General features: G+C 47.1%; 1 protein-coding gene across 2 annotated transcripts in view; it reads left to right on the top strand.

The window, feature by feature from the left end:
- The window catches only part of NFU1 (NFU1 iron-sulfur cluster scaffold), a 338,080-nt gene that overhangs the window by 43,808 nt on the left and 269,502 nt on the right, over window positions 1-24,770 (top strand). For both annotated transcript variants that reach the window (XM_069618894.1, XM_069618895.1), the window contains one exon: window positions 7,665-7,800. In XM_069618894.1, coding sequence (XP_069474995.1) covers window positions 7,665-7,800 — 136 coding nt within the window. The remainder of the gene's footprint in view (window positions 1-7,664; window positions 7,801-24,770) is intronic.

The raw sequence follows: 24,770 nt of genomic DNA, 5'->3' as shown, positions 1-24,770 counted from the left end.
TCTCAAAAAACAGATTGTAATCTCAAAAAAGAATTTGAGATTCCAGATATGGCTAACAAACGACTTTGGTCAACGTGCAGCAGAGTGCAAGCTTTTTACTAATGGGAGTAATAAGAGAGGTGGGACAGTTTAATAGGGAGCAGTAATGGTGATTCCCCCTGCCTGCACCTTGCTTACCTCGTCAGTCGCTAATGGTTGATGGCTGCAGTGCAGGCATCACTGGTGAACACGATCTGGAACTGCTACTGCAGGAGCTGCCCTTTGCCTTCGGGCCCTTCGCTAAGGGAGCTGCATGGGGAGAGGGCTGCCCTGGGAGATGGTCCTAACTGAGGCCAATCAGGGGCGGTGGGCAGGCTGGGAGGAGGCGGGAAAACAACTTAATTAATGGAGCCTGAAGACGGGATAGCAATCTCAGAGAAAGATGGCGCGAGAGAGCACGACAACATTACAAGGTGAAAACAACATGATTTTTAAAAGTTAGCAAAAGTTAGCAAAGTAAGGCAAGGCCACCAACTCACCTACGAGGTTGCTTAATAGTAAATGCGCACCTCGATGCTGCTGTGGTAGGCTAGTCCCCGGCACAGGCAGAACTGAATTGAGAAAGCCAATTGGGGGCGGTGGGCAGGCTGGGAGGAGGCGGGGAAACAACTTAATCAACAGAGCCTGAAGATTGGATAGCACTCCCAGGGAAAGATGGCGTGAGAAAGCACGGCAAAATTACAAGGTAAACTTAAAAAAGAAATGTTAACAAGAGTAAGGCAAGGCATCCAACTCACCTACGAGGTGCTTGATAGTAAAAAAGAAAATGAAGACCAATGTAGCACCCAGTCACAGAGCCCCTACCTCCTTGCCTCATTTATCTGGTGTCAAAGTGCATCCTGCTCCCTGCAACATCCACTTTCTGTTCCTGGTGCATACACATGTGAATAGTGAATGTGCAAGGCTTGACAGATTGCCTTATCTTATGTCCAAATTGGCATGTCAAGGAAGAACTTACAGACGATGGGGAAGATCTGGTTTACACCCTGGGTGGAGTCGCAATTCGCCTAAACAGTCAAGGTCTCTGCACTTTAAGACCATCATGGTGGTGATGTGCGCAGTATAAAAGCCAATTCAAATAACATAACGTAAACAGAAGTTGGACAACCTGGTGCAGTGAAGTTGATTATGAAAAGGGTACACATTCAACAAAAAATTGCCTACTTGGCCATACACTGTAGAATTTGTCTTGAGGGTTGAGACCCAGAACAATCAAAATGCCCACTTTCTTCCTCTCCTATTTCCTCCCTAGAGCTTGTCTATCTTGTTCGGGATCTTAAACTTTCATACTGTGATTTACTTTACCCTGGTCTGAGGATCGGGCATGGTTGGAATATATCCTACAGGAACCATGCTATATGTGCCAAAACATAAAAAGTGAAAACTAATGTTTGAGTGTCCGGTTGGGTTAGTAATAGAAAGTGAAATGCCTGACGGTGACAGTGTTACTAATGATTGGTATTTTCTAGTGGCGTTTTCTGGCCAGAGCATGCAACATCACAAGAAACTGAGGATTGTGTTCTTGTTTACTGTGTTAAAAGTTTTGAACATGCAACATATGTTTTGACACACTAAGAGTTGTATTCCTTTTAGGACAACTTATTTTCATCCTATCAAGGGAGAGAAAATGAGAACCACTAGGTTTTTTGATTAAACCTACGTTTAAATAACAATAATCCATATTGTGATGCACGCTATAGAATTCCTTCAGGCTGCAAGATGTAGATATGCCTTGTAGCTGGGCAATTATGAAATTTGTGACTGGAGAGCTGGAAATCTGGCTTTGCACGCTTTTTTCTTATAACCCTCTGTGGAGAGCCAATTGCAGAGACAAGCCAGGGCTACTTGTCCTGCAATAGCTCTAGCCAGTTCCCGCCCTTCTGGGGTCTTGAGGTGCTGGAACCTCTGTATGATGCCAGAATGTTTGAGTTGGGCCCTGCAGGTGCCCAGCAGTAACTGGGGAAACTGCTAAAAAATGGCTACCTCCATGGGTAATCTACATGAGTTAATGAACACCTACAGGTCTACATTCCAACCTGGCAAAGCAACATGAGTGTCCTGCACAAAACAGAGAAGAACTGAAAGGGAAGATGCCTGTCTAGGGTTGTGAGGCAACTCACTGCCTGAAAGTCTGCTGTTTCTGCCTGTTTGAACACCAGTTTGAATGCATCCTTGCTCTGCGGTCCTAAATGGTAAGGCGGGTACTGCCAGGGCTACTAATGGAGTTTGGCAGTGGCAAGGAGAATTAAGTTCTGACAAGAGTGGCCCGATCGATAGACATCAGCTCAGGTGAGCTGCAACACCAGATGGACCCCCCACCAGTACCTACAATGCAGGCAATGCATTTCATTGTTCGTGAAAGCCTCTTAAAAATGGCTGTCGACTTCGCTGAGAACCCATCGAGCTCCCAGAAAGGCTCACATCAGCACTCCAACCTCCTGCAGCATGATTGGCTGCCCCTGGAGCAAAATGAGACCCCATCCACAAGCCGGCAGGCGCACCCAGTCTGCACCGAAGGGATGCGATTAAGGGCCATGATGCCTGTCTTGGCCGGATCGGGACGTCGGACACTGCCTCCGCTTTCCACGCACAACCCGAGCATCCAGAAACTGAGATCGAAAGCACAGACCTGGATCCTCAGTCCTGGCTGCCTGTGCAAGGTAAAGCATGTCATTGTTATGTGCACTTAATTTCCCCCTACCCTGAGGTTACTTGCCTCAGCGCCCTTCTGCAGAACAAGTCCTTGGCACCCCTGCTGCCCCCAACATGGTTCCTCCCTCCCCTTAGCTTTCCCTCCATCAGGGTCCCTCTTTGCCCCAATCTTGCTGCGCCTCCATCCCTGTCCAGCTTTCCCTCCATCAGGGTCCCGCTTTGCCTCAACCTTGCTGAGCCTCCATCCCTGCCCACACACTACATACGATGCAACCTGCGAGTGAGAAGAACAACAGTCCTCTCAACATCCGCATCCCACATAAGGCTGAACGGCTCTCTCTGGCACCTATTGCAGCCGCCACACTCCCCATCAGAATACAGCCTACATTCACACAGTCTCCTGATCATTCTAAACCTGCACACCTGCAGACAACCGTGCTGCTCCCCAAACCCACCTGGTTTTTACCATCCCTCAAGACCTCAACCAACTCACTACACATAGAGGTTAAAACCCTCTAACCCCTCACTGCATAGACTCCATCTGCAAACACAATAGCACCATGACTCCACCTAGCCCAGACACTAGCACGCCCTGCTCCCTAACTCTAGCAAACTCGACCCACCATCACCACACCACTAACCAAGGTGTAAACTTTACGGACAGTAAAACATGCCCGCAAAAGACCTCAACAAGGAACATTCGCTTAGGAGAACGTTCCCCCGCAACTCCAACCACCACCAGCATTAGCCCTAAAAACATTCCACCTAATACCTCTCTAAGGAACTCCCACCTAAGGGATTGTACCACCACTACCAACAAAAAACGGAATGCCACTGAGAAGACGGCATCCATTGTTCAAAACAAAGGCACTCTCCCCCCCCCCCAACCCCTTACAATGTGTTCTAATCAATGCGAGATCCATTCCGCCATATGCCACAGATATCCATAACCTCGTCATCATTAGTAACCTAGACATCCTAGCCATTACCGACATATGACTACATGCAGCCTCCGGCCCAGCCCTATCAAATGACATCCTGCCAGGTTAAACTATCTACTGCGCAGACAGAATAAATGCCAAAGGAGGGGGAGCAGCACTGATCATTAAGAATAACTTACCCATTAGACAACTGAGTTCCTTCCTCCTGAACAACAGTGACCTACTATCCATGGAAATAAAACTATCTGACTCTTGACACCATCTACCGGCCCCCAAGCCCTTCCTTGACCTTCGAAGAGAACCTCCTTCACTGTCTGAGTGCTGACATCACATTGTCATCCAAAAACTATCCTCATGGGAGATTTCAATCTTGGCCTGAGTGACCCAGATGACCTAGCAGCCCTATCAGTGTCTAACTCACTTAGCCCCCTTGGCTCCCATCACTGTGCCAACACCCCCACTCACAATAAAGTTAGGACTCTTGACTGGATCGCTGACCTCATTTCCCAGGTATCACTCCTCTCTAATAATTCCTGCCCATGGTCAGACCACAACATTGTACAATTCTGCATCTCGCCGGTCACCCAATCACCGCCCATCCTCACCCTACTGCCTGCTACCCTCACCTGCAGCTCCAAAAACCTCACAACAGAACACGTAACGGAAACACTAACTACATCAACACCATAACCCCACTAAAGCCCCATAAATTGAAACCATCTGCACATAGAAACTCCTGGTTTACCCCTGAACTCCAAACAATTCGCAACCAACAAGTGGGTAGCTGAAGCGAATTAGAAGAAATCTCCATCTGTGGCCAGTAAGCTCCTGTACTCTTCAGCCGCTAATCTATACAAAAAACATAATTGCTGCCAAATCTTCTACCTACAATGCCCGTATTGCAAATGCCAATTCTAACACTCAAGAGATCTTCATAATTCTCAAAGAATTAGAAACTTCTGCCATCCTTCCCACCACCTTAACTAAAGATACCATATGGTGCTCTGATTTCCAAAACGCCATGCTCACCAAAATGGAAACCCTGCAGAAAGAAATTGACACACAACAAGCCTTGATCCAACCCTCTCCAAGTCCCTCGTCCGACTACACCCCACCCACTGACATCCGCCATGCCCCTCCTTTGTTTCACTTCATGAATGTCTCTGAAGTTGAAGTCATAGCCATCCTTAAAGGCCTCAAGTTTTCTCGCTGCAAAGGTGACATCTGTCCTGCAAGTCTCATAAAAGATAGTTCAGACCACCTAACACCCCTTATTACCGCCTTTATCAATGCATCCTTCTCCACGCTACAAGTCACCACCAGCCTCAAAGAAGCTTGGATCCTCCCTCTTATCAAAAAACCTACACTGGACCCAGCAATCCCCACTAACTTCCTCCCAATCACAACTGTTGCCTTCCTACTCAAAATGTTTGACAGAGCAGCCTACTTATAAATTCAAAGATACCTTGAGGCCAACCAGATCCTGGGCATGCTCCAATCCGGCTTTTGCCCAGGCCATGGGACCGAATCGGCCCCCATCGACCTAAAAATCTAAATAGATGATTTAAGGGATGAAGGTAAGCCTGCCCTGCTACTTATATCATACCTCTCAACTGCGTTCGACCTAGTCTACCACACAATCCTAGGTCATTCCCTATCTACCTCTACCAACTTCTCTCCAGAGGCCTCAGCTTGGATATCCCCAATATTAATTTTTCGACATCGACAAAGTAGCGATCCCGGTCTACCTGGTAGTGAAAACTCTTGGGGTATATCTGGATGCGTACTCTCACTAACATAAGTGAGTGCCATCGCCTCCAGTGCCGCCTACACAACCAAACTAATCAATGCCGCCAGACCTTTCCTCTTCAGACAGCTGTATAACTATAGCTCGCGCCACCATAATATCTAGACTTGATTACTGCAATGCCCTTTTTGCAGGTATCACAGACACCAATATTCGTAAAATGCAGGTCATTCAAAATAACGCTCTTAGTGCTGGGCTCAACACCGCCAAAGCTGCCCACATCACTGCAGCAAGAAAAATGGCCCAAGGGCTCCCGATTTGTGAGCAGATCATCTTCAAGACTCTCTCTATCACGCACAGATGCATGTCCAAAGTTGTCCCCTAGTTATCCCACAAATTCACCAAAGCAACCTCTGCCAGACCAACTAGAGTATCTTATACCCACTGCATCACCCACCTAAATTCAAGAGGCAAAAAGCTGGGGGATCTAGCTTTCCAACATTTGCTGCCAAGCAATGGAACCTACTCCGCCCACCCTCAGGGCCGAACAGTAGTACAATCAAGTACTACTATCATGCTCCTGTATTGATCACCTTTGCAATCTGTTTGATGTATTTTTACGTATTTCTGGATTCATATGCTCTGGTTCTGTTATGTGTAACTGGTTTTTATCTAACAGCGCCTTGATGCCCAAGGGCTGAGAGCGCTATACAAATCGAAAAATAAATAAGATGGATCAGTTGCAGGTAAGGTGTGCAGGGAGAATTGAGATCAGTTTTGACAAGTCTCCCAAAATTGGGTTATGGACTGCTGAAAGTGGTCAGTGTACATGTTTTTTGTTCTCCATTTTCTCTGTTTTTCTTCTGATGAATACATAGGCATTCCTTAAAAGGCAGACATAAAACATAATGTTCAGGCACCTGTTTTTTTTTCAGTTCAAGTTTTGTTTAGCAAAGACCCTTTATAATCTTTAAGTGTCAGAGCAGTGATTTAGGTGGAATAAAAAAGGGGGAGCCTGGTATGTGGGCCACCAAGTGAGGTGGCATGGTCTAATTATAATTTGTTTTTGTTGTTGTTAAACCTCATGAAAAGATTGCAGCCCGTTTAGAGTTTGAAGCCCTTATCCATTCACATGGTCTCCCGAGTTCTGATTAAAAACCTTGCTCTGCATCATTGAGCCTTCAATTAAGTTAGTTTTCAACATAGCTCACTACTCAATTGCCAATGTGACCCCAATTTGCACAGCTTGCGGAAATAAGGCTCTGAGGTAAAGTGAATTTCCGGTATAGCATAATTTGGTGAAGTGCAGAAGTAGGGATTACTGGTCTTATTTATTGGTGCATCAGTTTACCATTTTGGAGTAACAACTACCAGGTAGAACAGAATGACCTGCTTTTTTTGTTTGGTCCCTGTTTTATGTATGGGCAATTTCTTCCGATAAATGGACTGAGGCACACAAAGAAGGAGATTCTCCTGGGATCACATGAATTTGGTGATGTGAGGAGGCCGTGGTTGCTCCTTAAGTCTCTATGTTCAACATTCTATCCTCGTGAATTTCTTTCACACAAAAATATATTGCTACACATCGTGCAAGCAAATTTAATTCTAGCCCTACCATCCAAAAATATGTTCTGTAGAAATATATTTGTTATTGTTTTGTTTTGTATTGCACCGGATACTCTGGGGTAGAACAGGGTAAGGCTGGGGAAAGGAAGGGAAAAAGACTTTGGGGCCAAAATGTGGCGGTTTGTAAAAACAAATCTCATGCCCGCCACATTCCAGGCTCACCAGAAACCGGAACGTTTCAAGGACCTAATGTGCCTACGGAGATCTTCATTCATTCTGAAGAAAAACCTTCTGCAATGAATGGGGTTCTTGGGGCATTCCGGAACTCTTAAGTGAGTTTTTGCAGTCTTAGATCCTTGGGAAGTTGGGAAGAGCATTCAAAAGATCGGGTCCCTGGGGGTCCAGTGCTTTACTTCCATCTTTTTCAGTTTGTGGGTCATGGTTGATACTAGAACTGTACCTGTCCATTATTTGTGAAGGTCTGTTGAATGTGTGCTCACACCATGCTCTTCATCCAAAAAAAGGGTGAGTGACATTCTTGTTTGGTTAGTAGCTTCAATCTTGACATTTTGTGCCTTGATTATGGTCAAAGTGTTCTATCAGTGTTTGGCACTTGTTAGTGTTTAATGTGCCTTAGAAACTGTTTCAGGGTAGATTAGTCATGTTGTGCTTTTGAACTTTTTGAGTGACTAAGCTTCCCTCCTTTTTTTCATTCACAGTGAGGTGCATGTTCATACAGACGCAAGACACACCCAATCCCAACAGTCTTAAGTTCCTGCCTGGTAGAGCAGTGCTTGAAGGGAGAACCATGGATTTTCCATCACCTGCGACAGCCTACTGTTCACCTTTAGCAAGGTATTTGGAAGAAATGTGTAGCCAATGGCTTCCTCTACTCTGATCATGTGATGGGGTGGCATCAGTGTTCTGACTATAAGGAAAGCATGGTATCAAGAATAGACGGACACAAGTGATCACAGTTCAAGGGTGTTTATTAAACTGTATAGGTAACCTAAATCTAAGATGGGAGCAAGCTACGACCATCAAATAATAATAAGGCAGACTTAGTGGCGTTATGTAAAATGAAAATGGGCCTATAGTAAAAATAAAAAAATAATATTGCCAAACCTTACAACTAAATACCAAAAGAGTGTGGGACGGGATTCACAAGAAAGAAAGAAGTCAGGATGTGTATCTGGGGTCTTCCTTCCCCACGTTTTAAGCATGGTATAAGGTGGGACTTTGGAGCACAGTATTTGTTCGAGCTTTCCCAGCACGAGATGACAGTTTCAATTCAGGTAGCTGGGCTGTCGATGGTCAAGACTCTTTACTCCCAAAAGTCTCTTGCCTTCGAGGACCTGATGCAAAACAAATAAACAAAAAGTTCCTTCCAGATGGGCGATTGCTTTTTCCCCCCCGTATACCCTCCTCTTCTGGGTCTCAGATCCCAAACAAGTTCTTATTGCTATTGAGATCTTCGATGGTTGACCTTCTTGCTTCCGAAGGCCTGATGGATTCAAATCTGACAAACAAAAAGTTCCTTTCGATTTACTCTTGAGGTGATGATTCTTCACCCCTGAGTCTCCCTCTTCCGGGCACAGGCCCCTCTCGAATATCAGCCTCCCTCCCGTTTGGGTCACTCTGAATTTTGTACAGACACCTTCTTCTTGGCATTCAGTAATCTTAATGTCTTCTTAAACAGATTCTCGTGGACCTCCCTCTGCCGGGTTCACTTTTGTCAACACACTGTTTCTTGGAACTTTAGACTCCAGCCTTCTTGATTGGCATCCCTCCACCGAGTTTACTCTTGCCATTTCACAATGCCTTTTACTTTCTTCTGATGCAGGATTCACTTCCCTTGTGTTTTCAATGGTTTGTCGGTCAAAGACTTTCGACTGTTCGGGGATTTGGCTCGAGCCCTGTATGACCACTTGGACCTGTCTTAGCGGCTCTCCTACGGCCTTCTGGTAACATTAGTTTCAATCAACACGGGATTAACCAGAGTCTCTTGAGTGAGCACCCACTTGGTGCCGTTCCCCTCTGCAGCTGGTTTTCTCTTCAAACGTAACAATTTACACTTCTGTGAAATTTTCTCAATGTGCCACTTTGCGACTTTCATTCAACACAGTTCGGTCTCTTATCGGTTCTCCCTTTCGACGCGCCGGCTGTGATGAACCGCTTGGGTTTCTTTCTATCTGGAGTCAAGGCCGGTACCACGGTAGCGGGCGTCTCCCTCTGTCCTGCTTATCAGTGTAGGCATGCTCTGTGTACCGTTGACATCTGCTGCAACACACTTGAGCTATTGTCCGCAGTCTTACGATTCCTTCTGTGGAGTTTTCACGGGCTTTGGTAGGAAAGGGCAAGGTTGCATCTCTCCTTGTCACCCTCTTGGTTCGCTCCGTCTTTCTCCTCCTCTTGAACTGCCGTGCTGTGTTAGCTCTCTCGTCGTGCGGTCTTCCTTGCTCGACCTGTGGTGTTGTGCTCCACCTTTTATCCCTGTGGGGAAAGGAAAGGGCCGTGGGTGTGTGTGGTTCTGGTCAATTGTCTGACGTTATCTGACCTGTGCATTGGGACATGTCAGTTGAACGGCTCGGTTATTAGTCTGTTGTCTGTGGTGTGCGAAAGTGTTTGTGTCAGAAAAGGGGGGGGGGGGGCAGTGTTTTTGAATATCCTATGTGGTAGGATGGGGAAAAGGTGTTGAAAGAAGGGGGATACCGCATCTTATCCACCAATGTCCCACTTCCACTCCCTCAGTACCCCCAATCCAGGTGATCCCCCCCTCACTGGTCTACCCCCAGGAACTGGAGCCAATAGCGATGGCCATGTCCTAGTCACCTGTATGGCAGACCCCAGGAACTAGTCTGGGAGACACTGAAAGGGGCCCATAGGGGTCCCTCGTGCTATGGAAACAAGGCAATGACCATACACGAAAAGATGCGCCAGACACGAGGTTTCAAATTCCCAATGCTAGGGTTTATTGCAAGCAAAAGATAGTATCAATTGGCCAATTCTGATCTCACGCCCCCCGCCGTGAGTTTCCTAGACCTCGAGGGACACAAGAGAGCAAATTACGTACATCAGTTACATATATACAAAATGCATATCATACAATCAGCAAAGTCATGTTCAACACCCCTCTGTATTAAGTTCCTTTGAACTCGGGATGACGATGGATATATCCGACGAGTATGACGATTATAATGCTTTCGATGTCTATTCTAGTAACAATGTGCAATTTAGAAAGTGCGGAGGCATCTTTTAGAACACGGTGGTTCTGTTCTTGGAAGCAATCTGTACACGGGGGAAGAGCCACATTCCAAGCTTTGCTATCTATGAGGTACTATTCGTGTCCTGGGAGCCGACACGTTCTAAAGGGTTTTGCGAAGGGGGGCCGTAAGAGAAGCATAATTCAAGCCTTTAACTGTATTATTCTAACATATTCTACCATTGTACGAGAGACTGGCTGGCAGCTGTGAAGTGATTAAATGCCCTCCAGCTTCCTCCCAAGGCTACAGAGAGGGAGCGTGAGCATTCCTCTCTGGGCTACTCATGAGGAGTTTCAGCAAACTCTTCAGTCCCGTGACCTTGTCCTTTCATATTCAGACAACAATGTTAACAGTTGAGCAGTGTAAGCAGAATCCGCAAGAATTGCAAGCTGCAAAGCAGTTTTTAGACAGAAAGCAATGAGCAATGGTTAACAAGCAAAATGGCGATTCTTGCTACATTTAAAATGGCCGCTCGTCTGTCAAGCATAGCAGTTTATATTTCTATAATTTGGTGCATAAGACGGTTGCCACGGTCATCAAGTTACGTCTATCATTCAAATGAAGGGTATTCATTTTTCCAGATTGACAACACCTTCAGGTTTCTCACATGATATTCACTGGTGAGTAGCAGCATAGGACTCCATCAATCGCAGATTTACCAATTCCTTGACCTTTCGCGTGGGGACTGCTGGACCTATCAGTTCTGATTATTTTGCTGCCTACTGTTGAGAGACTCTACAAGGCTTCTAATTTTACTCTGCGTAGAAATATATAACCTGCAATATATAAGGACCACCAAGGCACATATAGTCTGCCAATATTGCTGCAAACCTTTGACACACACATGCGTTAAATGGTCTTCAGTTTCTGTGATGATTCACTAGGTGTCGTCACTTCTCCCCGGGGGTGCCCTTTCTCATGATGGTTGGGAGGTGAGGTTGTTACACATTAGTCCCCCAAGGTGCGGTTTAATGCAGGGGGACCTCATGAGGAGGGATAAGGATGACCACCTGGGGGATAGACAGCACAAAACCGATCCCAAACCCACCAGAAACATCTAGCACCTTTTCCCCGCCCCCCATTCCTCCCCTCTGTCTGACACAGCAATGTGCAATTGTAACACCAGGTTATTTTTACCAACTGAGACGAAGATGTAAAATGTACCCATTGTGTCAGTTTCATCAACTGAGATGAAGAAGATCGTCCGAGAAGCAAAGGTTAAACCAAGTGCAAGTACTGAAAAGAGGTGGCCCCAGGGAGCTATGAAGATGTTCTAGTCCTCTGCGGGAGGTGGGAGGGTGGTCACCAAGACAACTTAAAAACCAATGAAGGACTGAGTGAAGGAGAGAATCGTCCTGGATGCGGGCCAGCCGAGAAGGAAAGCAGCGCAGGAGACAGTCCAGCCCAGGAAAATCAAAGGCGGAGCAGAGAATGGTCCGGGAAAGCCGAAAGCGGTCATCCTATGGAGACGAGAAGCAGGCAGCGAGAGTCCTTTGCCCGTTGGTTTGGAGTTGGTCGGGAACCTGGCTGGAGACTGAGGAGCTGTGGCGTGACCGTGAAAAGGTGGACCGCACAGTCCTGCAACAGTGCCTACACCGCCGGCCCGGGGAGCAGGGAAGAAGAACGTGGAGCAGGAACTGCAGGGAACCGGAAGGCCCGTGCAGCCTTCCTGAATGAAGCAAGACCTCAGGGAGAACTTGCAGAGCGTCACGAAGCCAGCGGAGGTAACTGGTGTAATGTGGGAACCGGTAGGGGCATAAAGCTTGAGAATAAATACAAGTTCATTGGATATACTGAATGTGAGTTAATCAAACTTGATGATATGAGTAATCTTCCTTGTGGCAGTCCTTGGCAGGAGAGTGATCCCAGGGGTTCTAACAAAAAGCAGAGGAAAGTAAGAGTTTGGAACACAAACAAGCTAATGGTCTGGGGCCTCAAGTAAAACCAAGTAAATGGCACAAGGAGTCACCCTCAAGACAGTGACAGAGATAAGTCCAATGACCACCAGGGAAAGGTCTGGGACCCTGTCCATTGACAGACAGTAGGGAAGAACAAACCACTGGTGAGATGAGAAGGGTCTGTGACCCCAACAAAGAGACATTAAAACAGAGAGGACATCGTTCTCCTCATAGTGGCAGAGATATGTCCACTAATCACAAGAGAAGGATCTGGCATCCTAAGATGATTTAGGACATTGTTGACAGCAAGTTACCAAGGCAAAGCATGCGTCAATCTGAAAGCATTGTATATCATGTATATCAAGAAATACCAGGAGAAGGGAGTCATCCTCCTGGTAACAAAGTGGAAGTAGAGAGACATCTGGAGAAGGGTGTCATTCCCCCTGGCTTTGTGTGTCTGGAGCAGACCAAGAGAAAGGAGTCGTTGGTCCTGAAATAGAAGTCAAGTTGGTGACGCCAGGGGGAGGGAGTCATTTCCCCTGTCCTTGCCGAGCATTGTATCAAGATATACCAGGGGAAGGGAGTCTTACCCGCTGGAGAAAACATGTAAAGACTGTTTTTTCAAGCCTGCTAATCAGGGGAAGGGAGTATGTCCCCCTGGTGTTTGTTTGAAGGGACATTTTGGTTAAGCAACAATCCAGAAAGGAAAAAGGAACAACTCTGCTTTTAAAGAAGTAACTTTATGTTGGTGGACTCTTTAGTTTTAGAGTGTGAAGGATAGAAGTAGGTTTTTGACACAGGATGGTGGTCTATACTTTGACCGACATCTTGACGGACCCTTTTAGTATTAGTTTTGAGGCAGGGAAACCCCTCTTAGAAGTTATGGATAGCGAGGACCTCTTTTCCAGTTTCCTAAATAAGTCTATAACCAAAATCATGCCACCTTTCTGTCAGTCTACTTCTTCAGCACCCTTACACTTCACGCTACATAGTGGATAAATGAAATCTGGCAACAGATATGGTCTTCTTTACATTACTTACTGGCTCCTTTCACACAAGCCCTACATGGTCACTGGTTTTAGCCACAGGGTTGGGAGAAGTGCGATCAGGCCGCCTGCTCTTATTCTCCAAACAGAAGCAATGGGAAGAGTGCGGATGGTGGTGCCTCCTGCGTATATACTGGTTGAGTTAGGTCTTGTGCATCTCCGGGTGAGTGAGCCGTATGCTCCAGAGCGGAAACTCATTGGCTAAAGAGTAGGCTTACAGTAGTCACTTCGCACGCGATGTGCTCTGAGCAGCTTGTTTTCTTAATTAGATCAATAGTAAGACAATTTAAATGCCAGCTACCAAGCAGATTACAAATGTAAACCGATTTAGCAACATACAGGAATATACAAGGCAAAGCCAAATGTTCATTTTGCTTGTCTTAAACATGGGGAGAAATCCAAGAAAATAAAGCACACCAAGCAGCTGCATTGGGACTCAATTGGGTCTTAGACAGGCTTAGTGTTTCTGAAAGGCATAATGGACTGTCTAATTATTCATCTGTTTGCCCAGTGCCTGTGAAAGTTTTCCTGGGTTGGGGCAGAGTTCGTCACATGTATGGCTTTTGCCTGGGAGGGCGTGGCCTGAGCCCAGGGAGTAAGAAGTACATGGGAAGAGCTCCTGTCGTGACCCTGTCCTAGATCCTGTTTGCCGATGATATACTGTGATAGCAGCAAACCTGAGCACATAGCCTAATGCTGGAAGCTGTCCCACGCTGTGCTGGCTGAAATCAGACTTCACTGACCGTGGAGTTTGGCCTGAGGGAGAGACCCCTGGGCCAAGCAAGATGGCAGAGGCTAACGCGGCCCAGCGAGGAGAAGCGGGAGGGGCTGCGAACAGCGAGGAGCTCTGAGAACTGTCAGCAACCGCAGGAGACCCGGAAGGCCCCCTCCCTGGCGAGCCCTACTAACGTGGCCCAAGCGCAGTGCATTAGGAACTGCTTTCACCCAGGCGGTCTGTCGCCGAGAGGTGCGGCGACACACTGAGGAGACCCCAATTGAAGCGCTGAGTGAAATTACATTGGGCTGGTCGCCCGACCTTAGGCGGCGACGAGGGGCTGTGTGCCCACCAGAAGAATAATAGTCGGTTCATGGTGTAAGGTGACCCAGAGGACGCTGTGGGTGGTGATTGTTTGTGAGCGGAGGCCCCACCTGGTGCGGGAGCTGTACTGCCGGAGGTGACAGCGGGAGTGCCTGGCAGAGGCAACCAGTGCTGCTGGAGCGGGAAGATCACGAATGGAGGAGTGGAGACAGCTGGTGCTGCACGGCTCCCAGGAGGAGGCTACGGGAGTAGGGTGTGCACTATAAAGAGGGCTGCATCCTCTGACTGGCTCTGGTACCGATGGCCATACCTTTGATGCCAGGGGGCTGAATCAAGAAGGGACTATTGAAGCACCAAAGCGCGGGGCGAGGATCCGTGCAGAGGGCCTTTTGCTAATAGACCCGTAACACGCCCATGTGATTCACACATAAAGGGTTAATGCCCATTCCATTAACGAGAATACCGCCTGAGGCAGACACGGAGGGTACGGGTGCCCGCTGGACAGAATCCAAGCTGGAGGCGCCTAAAGACAGTGTGAGGCGGATCGTGCTCCACCACTCAGGCTTCGGGTCACCATCATAGGGGCTCATTGACAAGTACGGAGCCGGCCACCCCAAAAGTGCAAGTTAGCAGCAACCACACAAGGTCCAGCTTACGAGGAACAAGTGAAGGGCTGGAACAACCCGGACCAGCTGAACGAGGTGAGGGGGAGGCTTGTCCATGGGGAGGGAGTTGTGACCTATTAAGGGCGGCCCGGGGGTGCACGATAACCCTGGTGAAAGGGAACTGCATGCTGCCGCTGGAGCCCGGCATGCTAACTGCACCCACAGAGCATCAGTGGGGAGACTAGGGACTGGATGTGCTGCAGGTCCCCGCATAATCAAGCTGCAAACCAGAGAGGGGGGGTTATTGATTACATAACCCACAAGACTAGTAGTTGAGGCTGGGTGGTTGAGGGGCGAACACAAGGGCTGGCAACGGCACCCAACAAAGGGGGCTGGGTGCAAGGGAGGAGCTGACAAGTCACCTGGACAGTGCCTATGATAGACGCGTGCAAATAGCTGCTCCAATGTGCACGTGAATTTGCACACCCCTGCAGAGGCCAGGTGAGCCGAGGGGCCTACACCCAGGATTGGAGAACGTACCCCAGAAGCTGACTGGAGAGACTCCCCAGGTTGCAACACAAAAGGGCACGCGCTATCACCAGAAGCAGCACAAGCCTGGACACACAGACCCCAACTGTAACGCTCACCTGATTCCCACGGAGGCGCTGGTCCCGGCTGAACTGTTATAGTCTCTTCAATTGAGAAGCGTAGAGCTCGGATGACTCTCTGGACTGGGCTTCCTCTTATTGACCGTCTGGCTTGCAGGGTAAGGATTCTGCAGGCGGAAGAAAAAAGGGTTAATGACCGTTTGGCTGGACTTCCTCCTCACTAATCGCCAACTCTCCGAAAGTCCAATGTCCTGGTGAGCTCTCACCTTAGGCGTATAAATGCTGGACTCTCCATCCTGCGACTTATGCAGGGGTGCGTGGGTTCCAGTTACGTCACTGGAGGTCCTCAAAGTCTTTTGTGGCCTTAGAAGTGGCACAGGTGCTGAGATGCCAAAAGGTGATGCCGCCGTTACTGCACGAGCGGATGCCAGTAGGTATAAAGAGTTTATAGTCTTGAAGAGATGGGCACCTTTAATGAAGTCTTTGCATTGTCTTTTTCAGGTGCCTCGATGCTGAGGGCGTGGTCACTGAGAGCGCGACACGTGCGGTTGTACGTAGGTATGGGAATTTCAATGACACCTCAATAAAGTCCCTTGTTTTCTGTTTTCAGGTCTTGAGATGTTGCGGGCGTTGTTCGTCCGTTGCCGGTGCACGTGCGAAGTACGTGAGTATAATGATCTGTGACCTTATTATAGCACCTCTAACAATGTTCTTTTCTTATTTGCAGGTGTCGGGACCTTGCGGGCGTTTTCCCAGTCGCGGATGCACGTGGGGAAACACATAAGTGTTAGGCTTTCTTGCAGTCTTTAATGGCACTTAAATAATGTCTTTTCTTGTTTTCAGGTGCCGGGCTGCTGCGGTTGAAGAGATCCTAATACCCGCACAAAAGCAGGTAAGAAAAGTAAATGCGGCCGCCTTCACCCGATTCCTACTTAACAATGTTCTTTGTCTTTACAGGTGCCGTTAGGCTGCTGAAGAGAAGGCCGCGAAGAATCCGTGAAAGCACAGATGGATCAGGTAAGCGAGCGCGGCTGCGAACGTGTTGCAACTTGCTAACCTTATGTTTCTTTTGCTTGCAGGTTCTGCCAGTGTCTGGATTCCTGGATGGTAAGTATAGTTCTCGTGTCTTTCTTCCACAGGTTGCTGAGCTGAAGCTGGAGATGTCACTGGAATGCTGGAGCTGACTCGGTGAGCGTCCTGCTGCAGATGCAGAATAACGCGAAGCACGTTTTCCCAATCGGGTGTGGTTTAAATAGTGTTGGAGTGATTGGATGTCTTCTTCCTCAGCCTCGCCCAGGTAAAAGAGTTCCTGTGTTCCAGAGCTAAGGAGGGGCACCAGCCCCACCCAGGTAAGAAAGCAGTCCCAGGTAAGAATAGTTCCTCCCAGCAGAAGGCTGGGGACTTCATCCTGCCAGCATTTGCAAAGGTGAGTATGCAGCATGGTCTGCTACAGGTAGGTCCACCCAAGCACCTTTGCAAGAATTATGAGCCCGGCGCCTCTGGCGCCGGGACTGAGGTTCCTTATGAGCCTGGCGCCAGAGGCGCCAGGACATGGTCCAAAGGGCCCCAATAGGGGTTTGCTGGAGCCAGGGACGAGGGTCGTGAGCCTGCTTCCGGGGATGCTGGGCTTGACTTGGCTTCTCGGGAGCAGTGCTCATGACACCAACATTGGGTACTACTTCGGGCCTGCAACATAGGTGCATAACTGCCACTCATATCCAAACGGAGAGAAACTTCTACCACAGCAGCATCAAACTCAGGACGGATGTTCCTGGGGCAATAGGGGACAGACACACGCTGGACGTACTCCACCCTCATGGACAACGGTTGAGTACGTAGAGGCCGCAAAAGAAATCTTCAGGCTACGGCCAATAGCCCAACCCCTATGCAGACGAACCAGAGCATGTGCCCGTTTAAAGGGAAAAGAAAGTCCGCAATCATGCAATCTTTCCATGCAGCCAAACCCTGTGAACCTTTGCAGGGCAGCGGCTCAAAAGATGGCAGAGTTAGAAGATAAGGACAGCCAAATATTAGCGATAGCAGCGCTGCAAACTTTCATAGACACTAAAATCGGGGAGGTCAAGGAGGACATGCAGTTGATGCGACAGGATATGCGCAACCTGGCAGAAAGAGTAACGGTCACAGAAGCTGGGCTGAATGAAACCGCAGAGACCACGAAGTACCTCAAGAAGAGGGTGAAATACTTGGAGAGGAGGAATGCTGCGCTGGAAGCAAGGTCGGAAGATGCTGACGGACGGGCCCGGCGAAATAATGTGCGCCTACTGGCAATTCCCAAGGGGATGGAAGGCCCCAAGCCCACAGGATTTGTGGCAACCTTCCTGCAACAGGAAATTGGTTTGGGGAAACTCACAGGGTTTCGCGGTCGAGAGGGCTCATAGATCCTTACAAAAGCGACCACCGCCAGGAACGCACCCATGCCCAATGATGGCCAAAATCCTGAACTTCCAGGACAGGGAGATCATACTGAAATACTCCAGGGAGGGAGGGGGGATATGTCGAGATAATGCTAAGATTGCCATATACCTGGATTACACTCTTGCGGTGCAGCAAGCAAGGAACTCATTTGTCCCAGTTAAAGCTAGGCTCAGGAAATTTAACCTCAAGTATATGCTCATAAACCACTCTAGGTTGAAAGTGATTTACAATGGTCGGGCTATTTACCTGGAAACTCCGGCAGCGGCCCGGATGTGGCTGGAGCAAACAACCTGGCCGAAGGGCAAAAGGCGGTTACATGACTTTTGCCAGAGGTATGGCACGCTCCCCATAACCCCAGCTTTCCCTACAAGCCTTTGAGAAGGGGCACCCTAAGTTTTTTTTCTGTGCGTGTAGCATAGCTGACATGAGTTGTTCGCATGGACATACTTTCAGTGTTTTGATCCCTTCTAATTTATAGTACTGAAGATATCTTACAATTTTCCATGGAAGAAGCAAAGCATATTCTGCAATTAAAATTCCTTGCATTGATGGAGAATGCTCTCATATAATAAAGGACACAGCAAGAAAAGAACAAAATGCATATAATCAGTTCCACATAATAAATTTCAACTGAATCATCATCATCATACTACTACATGTGTCTGTACCTTTTATCCTAAACGTTGTATCTCTCGCTTTTTCCAGCATTGCATCTGTCATAGACTAAAATGCTTTGAATATTCCCTGTCGTCAGGCTGAGAATCAACGGTTGCATGTTTTATACTTTTGCAGTAAAGAAAAACTGAGCGTACTGTAGGTTATTCCACCATCTTTTGGGTCATTCTACTCTCAATCAATGGTATGTGTCATTCTACTCTCAATCAATTGTATGTTGCGTGCTCTGTTCCTCCCCTTGAGGTTATGTTTAGATTCTAACTGCACGTTGTGTTGAAATGAGTCCTCCATCTTCTCTGATCAGGTTTTACACAGAAAAGGAAATTTGTATACTTTTCAAATAAGTGCTGTTAAAGAAAAGATTTCTGATTTAAAGGAATATTTTGTAGTATGTAGGAAATCTAGGCTTTGGTTAGCCTCCACTGTTGGTGATACCATGCACCAATCAGATAAGAAATCCAATAAGTCCCTTTTAAGGGACTGTGCTACATGTCGGCAAAAAGCATGTTAATGAAGGGGACAGGCATTTATTGCCTGCACCCTCATTGTGTAAGATTGGATATAACACAAGGGTTCCACACAAAGACCAGTCGGGATAGGCACAGGAGCTTAGTCTGATGGTTGTATGAGGGAAAATCACCCCCCTTTTAAGAGGCTACATCCTCTAGAAGTGTGTCCTTACTAGCTTCTACATAGAAACTCTCTCTGGGGCAGAAAAGATCAAGGTCAGTGGAAAGACCTCAAAAGGGAGGAAGTCCTCCACCATGTTCCAAACTTGGGGTATACAGCACCATCGGCAAAGGGACGCTTCATCCTCTATACAAAAATGGCCAGCCCATGGATGACCACTTCATCAATGAGAGGTAAAGACAATAGCCATGTCAGAGGACGACAAGAATCACGAAAAGACGCAGTCCTCGTCAATCGGAAAAGCCAAAAAGCCTGCAACGACAAGTGAAGTGCCTTTGCCATCAAAAGCTGCTATTTGGCCCTTGACAACTAGAGAAGCCAACGAGACCACCACTGATGGCCCTGTTGATGAGCAACACCCTGTCTATGATGGGTTTATCATCTACGACCCAGACAATTGTCTATTCAACAGGGTAAACCACAGTTCACGAGCAAGGCATCAGCGATGTAGTCAATGATGACACTGACTAGACAATGAATCTCTGTTAATCATTCCTTATCGACGAAGATGATGGTAGCTTCATTATTAACGAAACGTAGACAGCAAACGGATCAGGCAAGGCAGTTGGAGACACAGCCTGAAACTTCATATATGACCTTGTAAAATGGGGGAAACGGTGACATTCCTCAGAACGCAGCAGAAAAGAGGCGAAAATAAGAAAAAACTTGCATCAAAGTCCTTTTCTTGCTGCGGCGCAGGCTTTCCCCATACAACAGGCTTGTTTCACCTCTTGTTACTCCTGACAATGCCAGATCAGATATTAGAGCATCATATAAGCTCCAGATGATTTTCATATTGGCGGGGAACTTCACTCTCTTAATGCCTCAACCTCGGAAAGGGAACCACTATCGGAGAAGAGAACAGATCCTCTATGACCCTAGCATCGACTAGCGGAACCTGTAGGTTGCTCTCCAAGTGCTCAACTCCTGGCAGACATTAGTGTCAGAGCTAAACAGGCAAATATAGTTACTGCTGCCTGCCTTTCAAAACCTCTGGGACTATCAACCCCGGGGCTACAGACTCATCCTCATGGTCCCAGTCACCCAGCTTATTGGGACAAAAGTAATACATGAGTGGAGTGCCCCACTACCACTGCCATAGCTGTACACCAGACCGAGCCGAACAGGAAGAGGGTGAGTTACTGCACACTGACTCGGACCAGGAGCCCAGAGACACAGGCTCCTCTTCAGTCTTGCCTCATAACACTGAAGGGGAGGAAGATACTGACCCCATGGATGACATCCTGGATTACCCTCCTAAGCACCCACCACCAGATGAAGTGGGAGTGTTCCACACAATGATTACAAAGTCATGTGAAACTATTAGGTTGAACCCTATGAAAGACAAGAAACCATGTTTTCTCTTGGACCACATGAGCAAATGAAGGAAATCAGTAGTACACCTCCCAATACTGGATCATGAATGGGAAGGAGGACTTTTATTAATGAAACACTCCTTTTCGCAGCCAGCCCTTTAGGGCCCCCTAGAGCAAAAATTCAGAGCCTCTGATAATGCGCCTAAATGCTTTACAAACCAACCTACACCAGATTCCATTGGGTCAGATGCATGAAAAAGATCAACTAACACTTCAGCCAAAATGCTCAGTGCCTCCGGACAACAAAAGAAGAAAGGCAGACACATGCTCAAGGAAGGAGAGGAAGCGTCTAACCAGAGCATAAATCTCAGTGTTGAAATCGCAGGAACAGTTTTTAAGCAGATGTCAAATGGGGCAGTGCAGACACATACAGGGTAACATGTTGGATGTGCCCTTTGAGGGTGACAAACTGTTCGGCAGAAAGATTGAAACATTCAAGGCAATTAAAACAGACACAGAGACTGCTAAATCCTTACGGTCATTGCATACCAGAAAATGTTACCTGTCATTTTGTGGCGCTACAAGGCAAGCAGTGTCCGGAATCAAATGTGGCCGATCGTACCACCATCAGCACTATTATTGCCAGGGCTATCCTAGGAATAAGCTAAGATTATCTGGTGACTGGTGCTGTGGTTACACTCTGGCAAGAGACTGTTCAACCAAACTGCAAGCCTTACTTCAAGCAAAAAATTCCCCCCACAAAAAACACCTCAGTGGGTGGGGGCTGCATATATGCAGAATGGTCAAGAATATCAACGGGCAGGTGGGTGCTAGCAATTGTAAAAAGAGGACACTAGAATTAAAAAAAAAGTTCTCAAACATACCACCAACGAAGCAAAACGTGATTCACCAAATGTTGCTTCAGAAGGAGGTTACAACTATGCTAAACAAGGGAGCCATCCAAACAAGGAAATAAAATGGACTCCAGATATTTCCTCGTCAAAATAAGATGGAACAGGAAGACCCATCTTGGATCTAAAAGTTGACAAATTCATCAAGAAACAAAGGTTCAGTTGATAACCCTGTGGGACCTTAGCATGTCTGTTCAAGACAGACGTACACATGTCGATAGACTTCAAGGATGTGTACTTTCATATACCAGTCCACAAGTACCTCCACTTTGTCTTGGGGAAGGCACACTACCGGTTCAAAGTGCTTCTATTTGGTCTCGGGTCAGTGCCCACAGAATTCACAAAATGCCTGGCCCCAGTGATAGCGCAACTCTGAGGCAACGGCCATCACTTCTACTTGTATTGGAATGATAGTCTAGCCCAAGCGAAGAACGAAAATCTCATGGTGCGATCCCGAGTTCAGACGATACAGACGTTAACCTTGCTGGGCTTCTCCATCAATTACGAAAAAACGCAAATGAAACCATCACAGAAATTGCCCTTCTTGCGGGCCTCGTTCTTCACAACAGATTCCGTAGTTAAACCTATGTTGGAAAAGTGCAAGTCATCTGTTCCATGATCCGCAGATTCATGGGACAACCAGCGGTCTCCGTCAGAACATCTTGCATCCCCCTCATCCCTTAATGCAGGCTTTGAATAAGACGAATTCAAGAATTCCTATGTGCCAGATGGTCTCAGCTTTGTGGACACTGGGAGGACAAGATGCCGATTTTATCCTGCTTCTCTTCCTCCCTTCAGTGGTGGAGCCGGCTAGAAACTCTCACACAGGGAGCACTGCTTGTTGAACCACTTCATCAGGAAATGGTCATTACATACTTGTCACTGACCGGTTTGTTGGGAGTGCGGGAGTGTGACACAACTACTAACCAAGAGTGACACTCATCAAGCATGTAAGCATGCCACCACATCAATATGCCCAAACTCAGGGCTGCAAAATTGCCTCTCCAGTTGGTTTTATGTGTTTTGAAAGTCTTTCTATTGTACGTCTGCATTTGTTTTGTGCTCTTTTGGTAACATTCGCCCAGTTTGTTTTGTGGGGTGAGGGGAGACAGCCCATCCAAGCAACTCCCTACCACAGTCCCCCACCGTACAAACATCCACCTTCACCCCCTACTCCCGCATACACATATACATGTACATGTAAATGTAATTGGTTGATTTGAACAAAAGTGCACAAACAAAAAACAGACTTTCCAATGAGTCTTTTAAAAGACAGGGTACCCTCCAGTTGTTTGTTCTGCTCCTCAAAGGAAAAGTAGTAAGAGTACTGACAGACAGCACAACAACCATGCATTATATAAGAAAACAAGGTGAACTTGGTCAAGAGCGCTATCTTTTGAAGTACAGCAGCTATGTCACTGGACCCTTCAGCATGGCATAACTCTGCAAGCCTCCCATCTCCTTGATGGCAGACGAGCTCAGCAGAACGACCGAGCTGCACCACAAATGGGAGATACAGGACAAATAGCTAACCCGAATGTAATCGGTGAGGGAAATCCCAGATAGATTAGTTTGCCACTCCAGAAAACATAAAGAACAACAATTACACCAAGGGGTTCAATGAGGATCAGAAGGGGAAGCGTTTTCCTTCCCCCTGGGCATTACTGTTAGCTAACACAATCGCCCCGATACTGCAAATCAAGAGAGTGCTGGACAATATCCAGCAGAAACCATGTCTAATTAGTCTCAAAGCTTCTGTGTGTTGAGATGAATCCTGCAGATTCCTCACTAAGACCCTACCTAAAGTCTCCTCTCGGGTGGCCAGGGAAAGGCAGACGCTTTCTGATCCTGTCCATGGGGGTGGTGTTCTGCGAGGAGAGGGGGCCCAGGGCAATAGGAGGATTGCGCTGGATGAGACGCACTATTTATCTTCTAGAGAAGATATATCGATGATACCAAAGTCGGCAATGGCTTATTGCCAAAGAGAGTTTTTCACTTCTCCAATTGAACATCTTAATGTGGGTGAAAATATTCATCGACCCTTAGGCATTGAAAGAAATGAAAACCCTTTTAAAAATAGGGAGGCTCATTAAATTAAATACTCCCCTAAACCCCAAAGGAATAGTGAGGAAAAGTCTGAAAACAATAGCAAATTAGACTTTAAAAATCTTTATTCCTCTGTAAAATCATCTGTTAAATTATCCTTGTGATATTCCTTTAAGGAATACAATTAGGAAAAGAAATATGCATGAAAACAACCTTTCCCTTAGAAAAACTGATTTGTGCATTTTGCACTTAAAGTCCCATAATTCCCAAGGTACTCGGACAAAGAAGGGGCCCAAAGAGGAACGAAACTGCAAACTGCAACTTGTTAAGGAAAATGACTCGCGCTTGAGGGAGATTGGGAGGCTTAAAGGGCACCCTCAGGTGCAGGCCATGAGAAAGAAGAAGCAGAGGAGTTCTGAACTCTCCATGTTGCTGCAGAAGCAGAGACTGGAGGAGAATGAAGATGCTGGGACCACTGTCGAGTGCCGAACAGTGCCGGTCCTGAGGGGGTCTTCCCCCTCCAGAAGTCTGAATTGAACAGCGGGAAGCGTCGGAGAGGGAATCTTGCCTCCTGGGGACCTGAATTGCAGAGGCTGCACAGCTGGAAGCGAAAGTCTGAAGCACTTGGAGCGGAGGGAGCGGAGTGTATGAGTGACTCGGGCAGTGGCAGACAGGACGTTGCAGATTGCTGGACCGCCAGAAACCACTGAGGAGGAGGACCTGGGAGCAGCGAGGGAAGCTGACGTGTGCACCATACCCAGTGAGTTCACTATGCAATTGTGACCCCGGAGTGTTCCGTAAATGCCTGCGTGCTCAGAACAAGTACTTCAATAATAAAAAGCAACCACGTAGAGAGGAAACCTTGAAAGTAGGCAATTTTGAATACCAAACTGAAAAAAAGTAGAGAAAGCATTATTTTGTAAAACAAACTGTAACTTTAGGCATGCAGGGTTGTGTGAGAGCCATCAGCATGGGGTGATAATAATCTGAGAACATAATACAAACTTTCATTGCCCAACCCAAAAGAAAGTTAAAGCTGAGCATTTCAGAAGGAAACCATATTGCCAAAGTCAGGAGGGGCAAAGAGGAGCCCAAAAGTTTGTAAAGTTTGTCATCCATGGTTAAATAAGTACATAAACAAAGCTGGTGAAAACCCTCAAAGCCAAAGAAGAGATAAAGTGAGATCACATTCTTGTCAGTATTAGGTTAATGAAGTGGCGAAACATGAGTGGCAAGAAGGATGCCCTTCTGGTAAAGGAGTTTCATGAGTGAAGCAACAACCAACAACAACC

The sequence above is a fragment of the Ambystoma mexicanum genome, chromosome 10, assembly GCF_040938575.1.
Source record: "Ambystoma mexicanum isolate Mex_15411 chromosome 10, UKY_AmexF1_1, whole genome shotgun sequence".
Taxonomy (NCBI): Eukaryota; Metazoa; Chordata; class Amphibia; order Caudata; family Ambystomatidae; genus Ambystoma; species Ambystoma mexicanum.
Note: the sequence above shows the minus strand (reverse complement) of the source record. Positions and strands in the feature narration are given on the sequence as shown.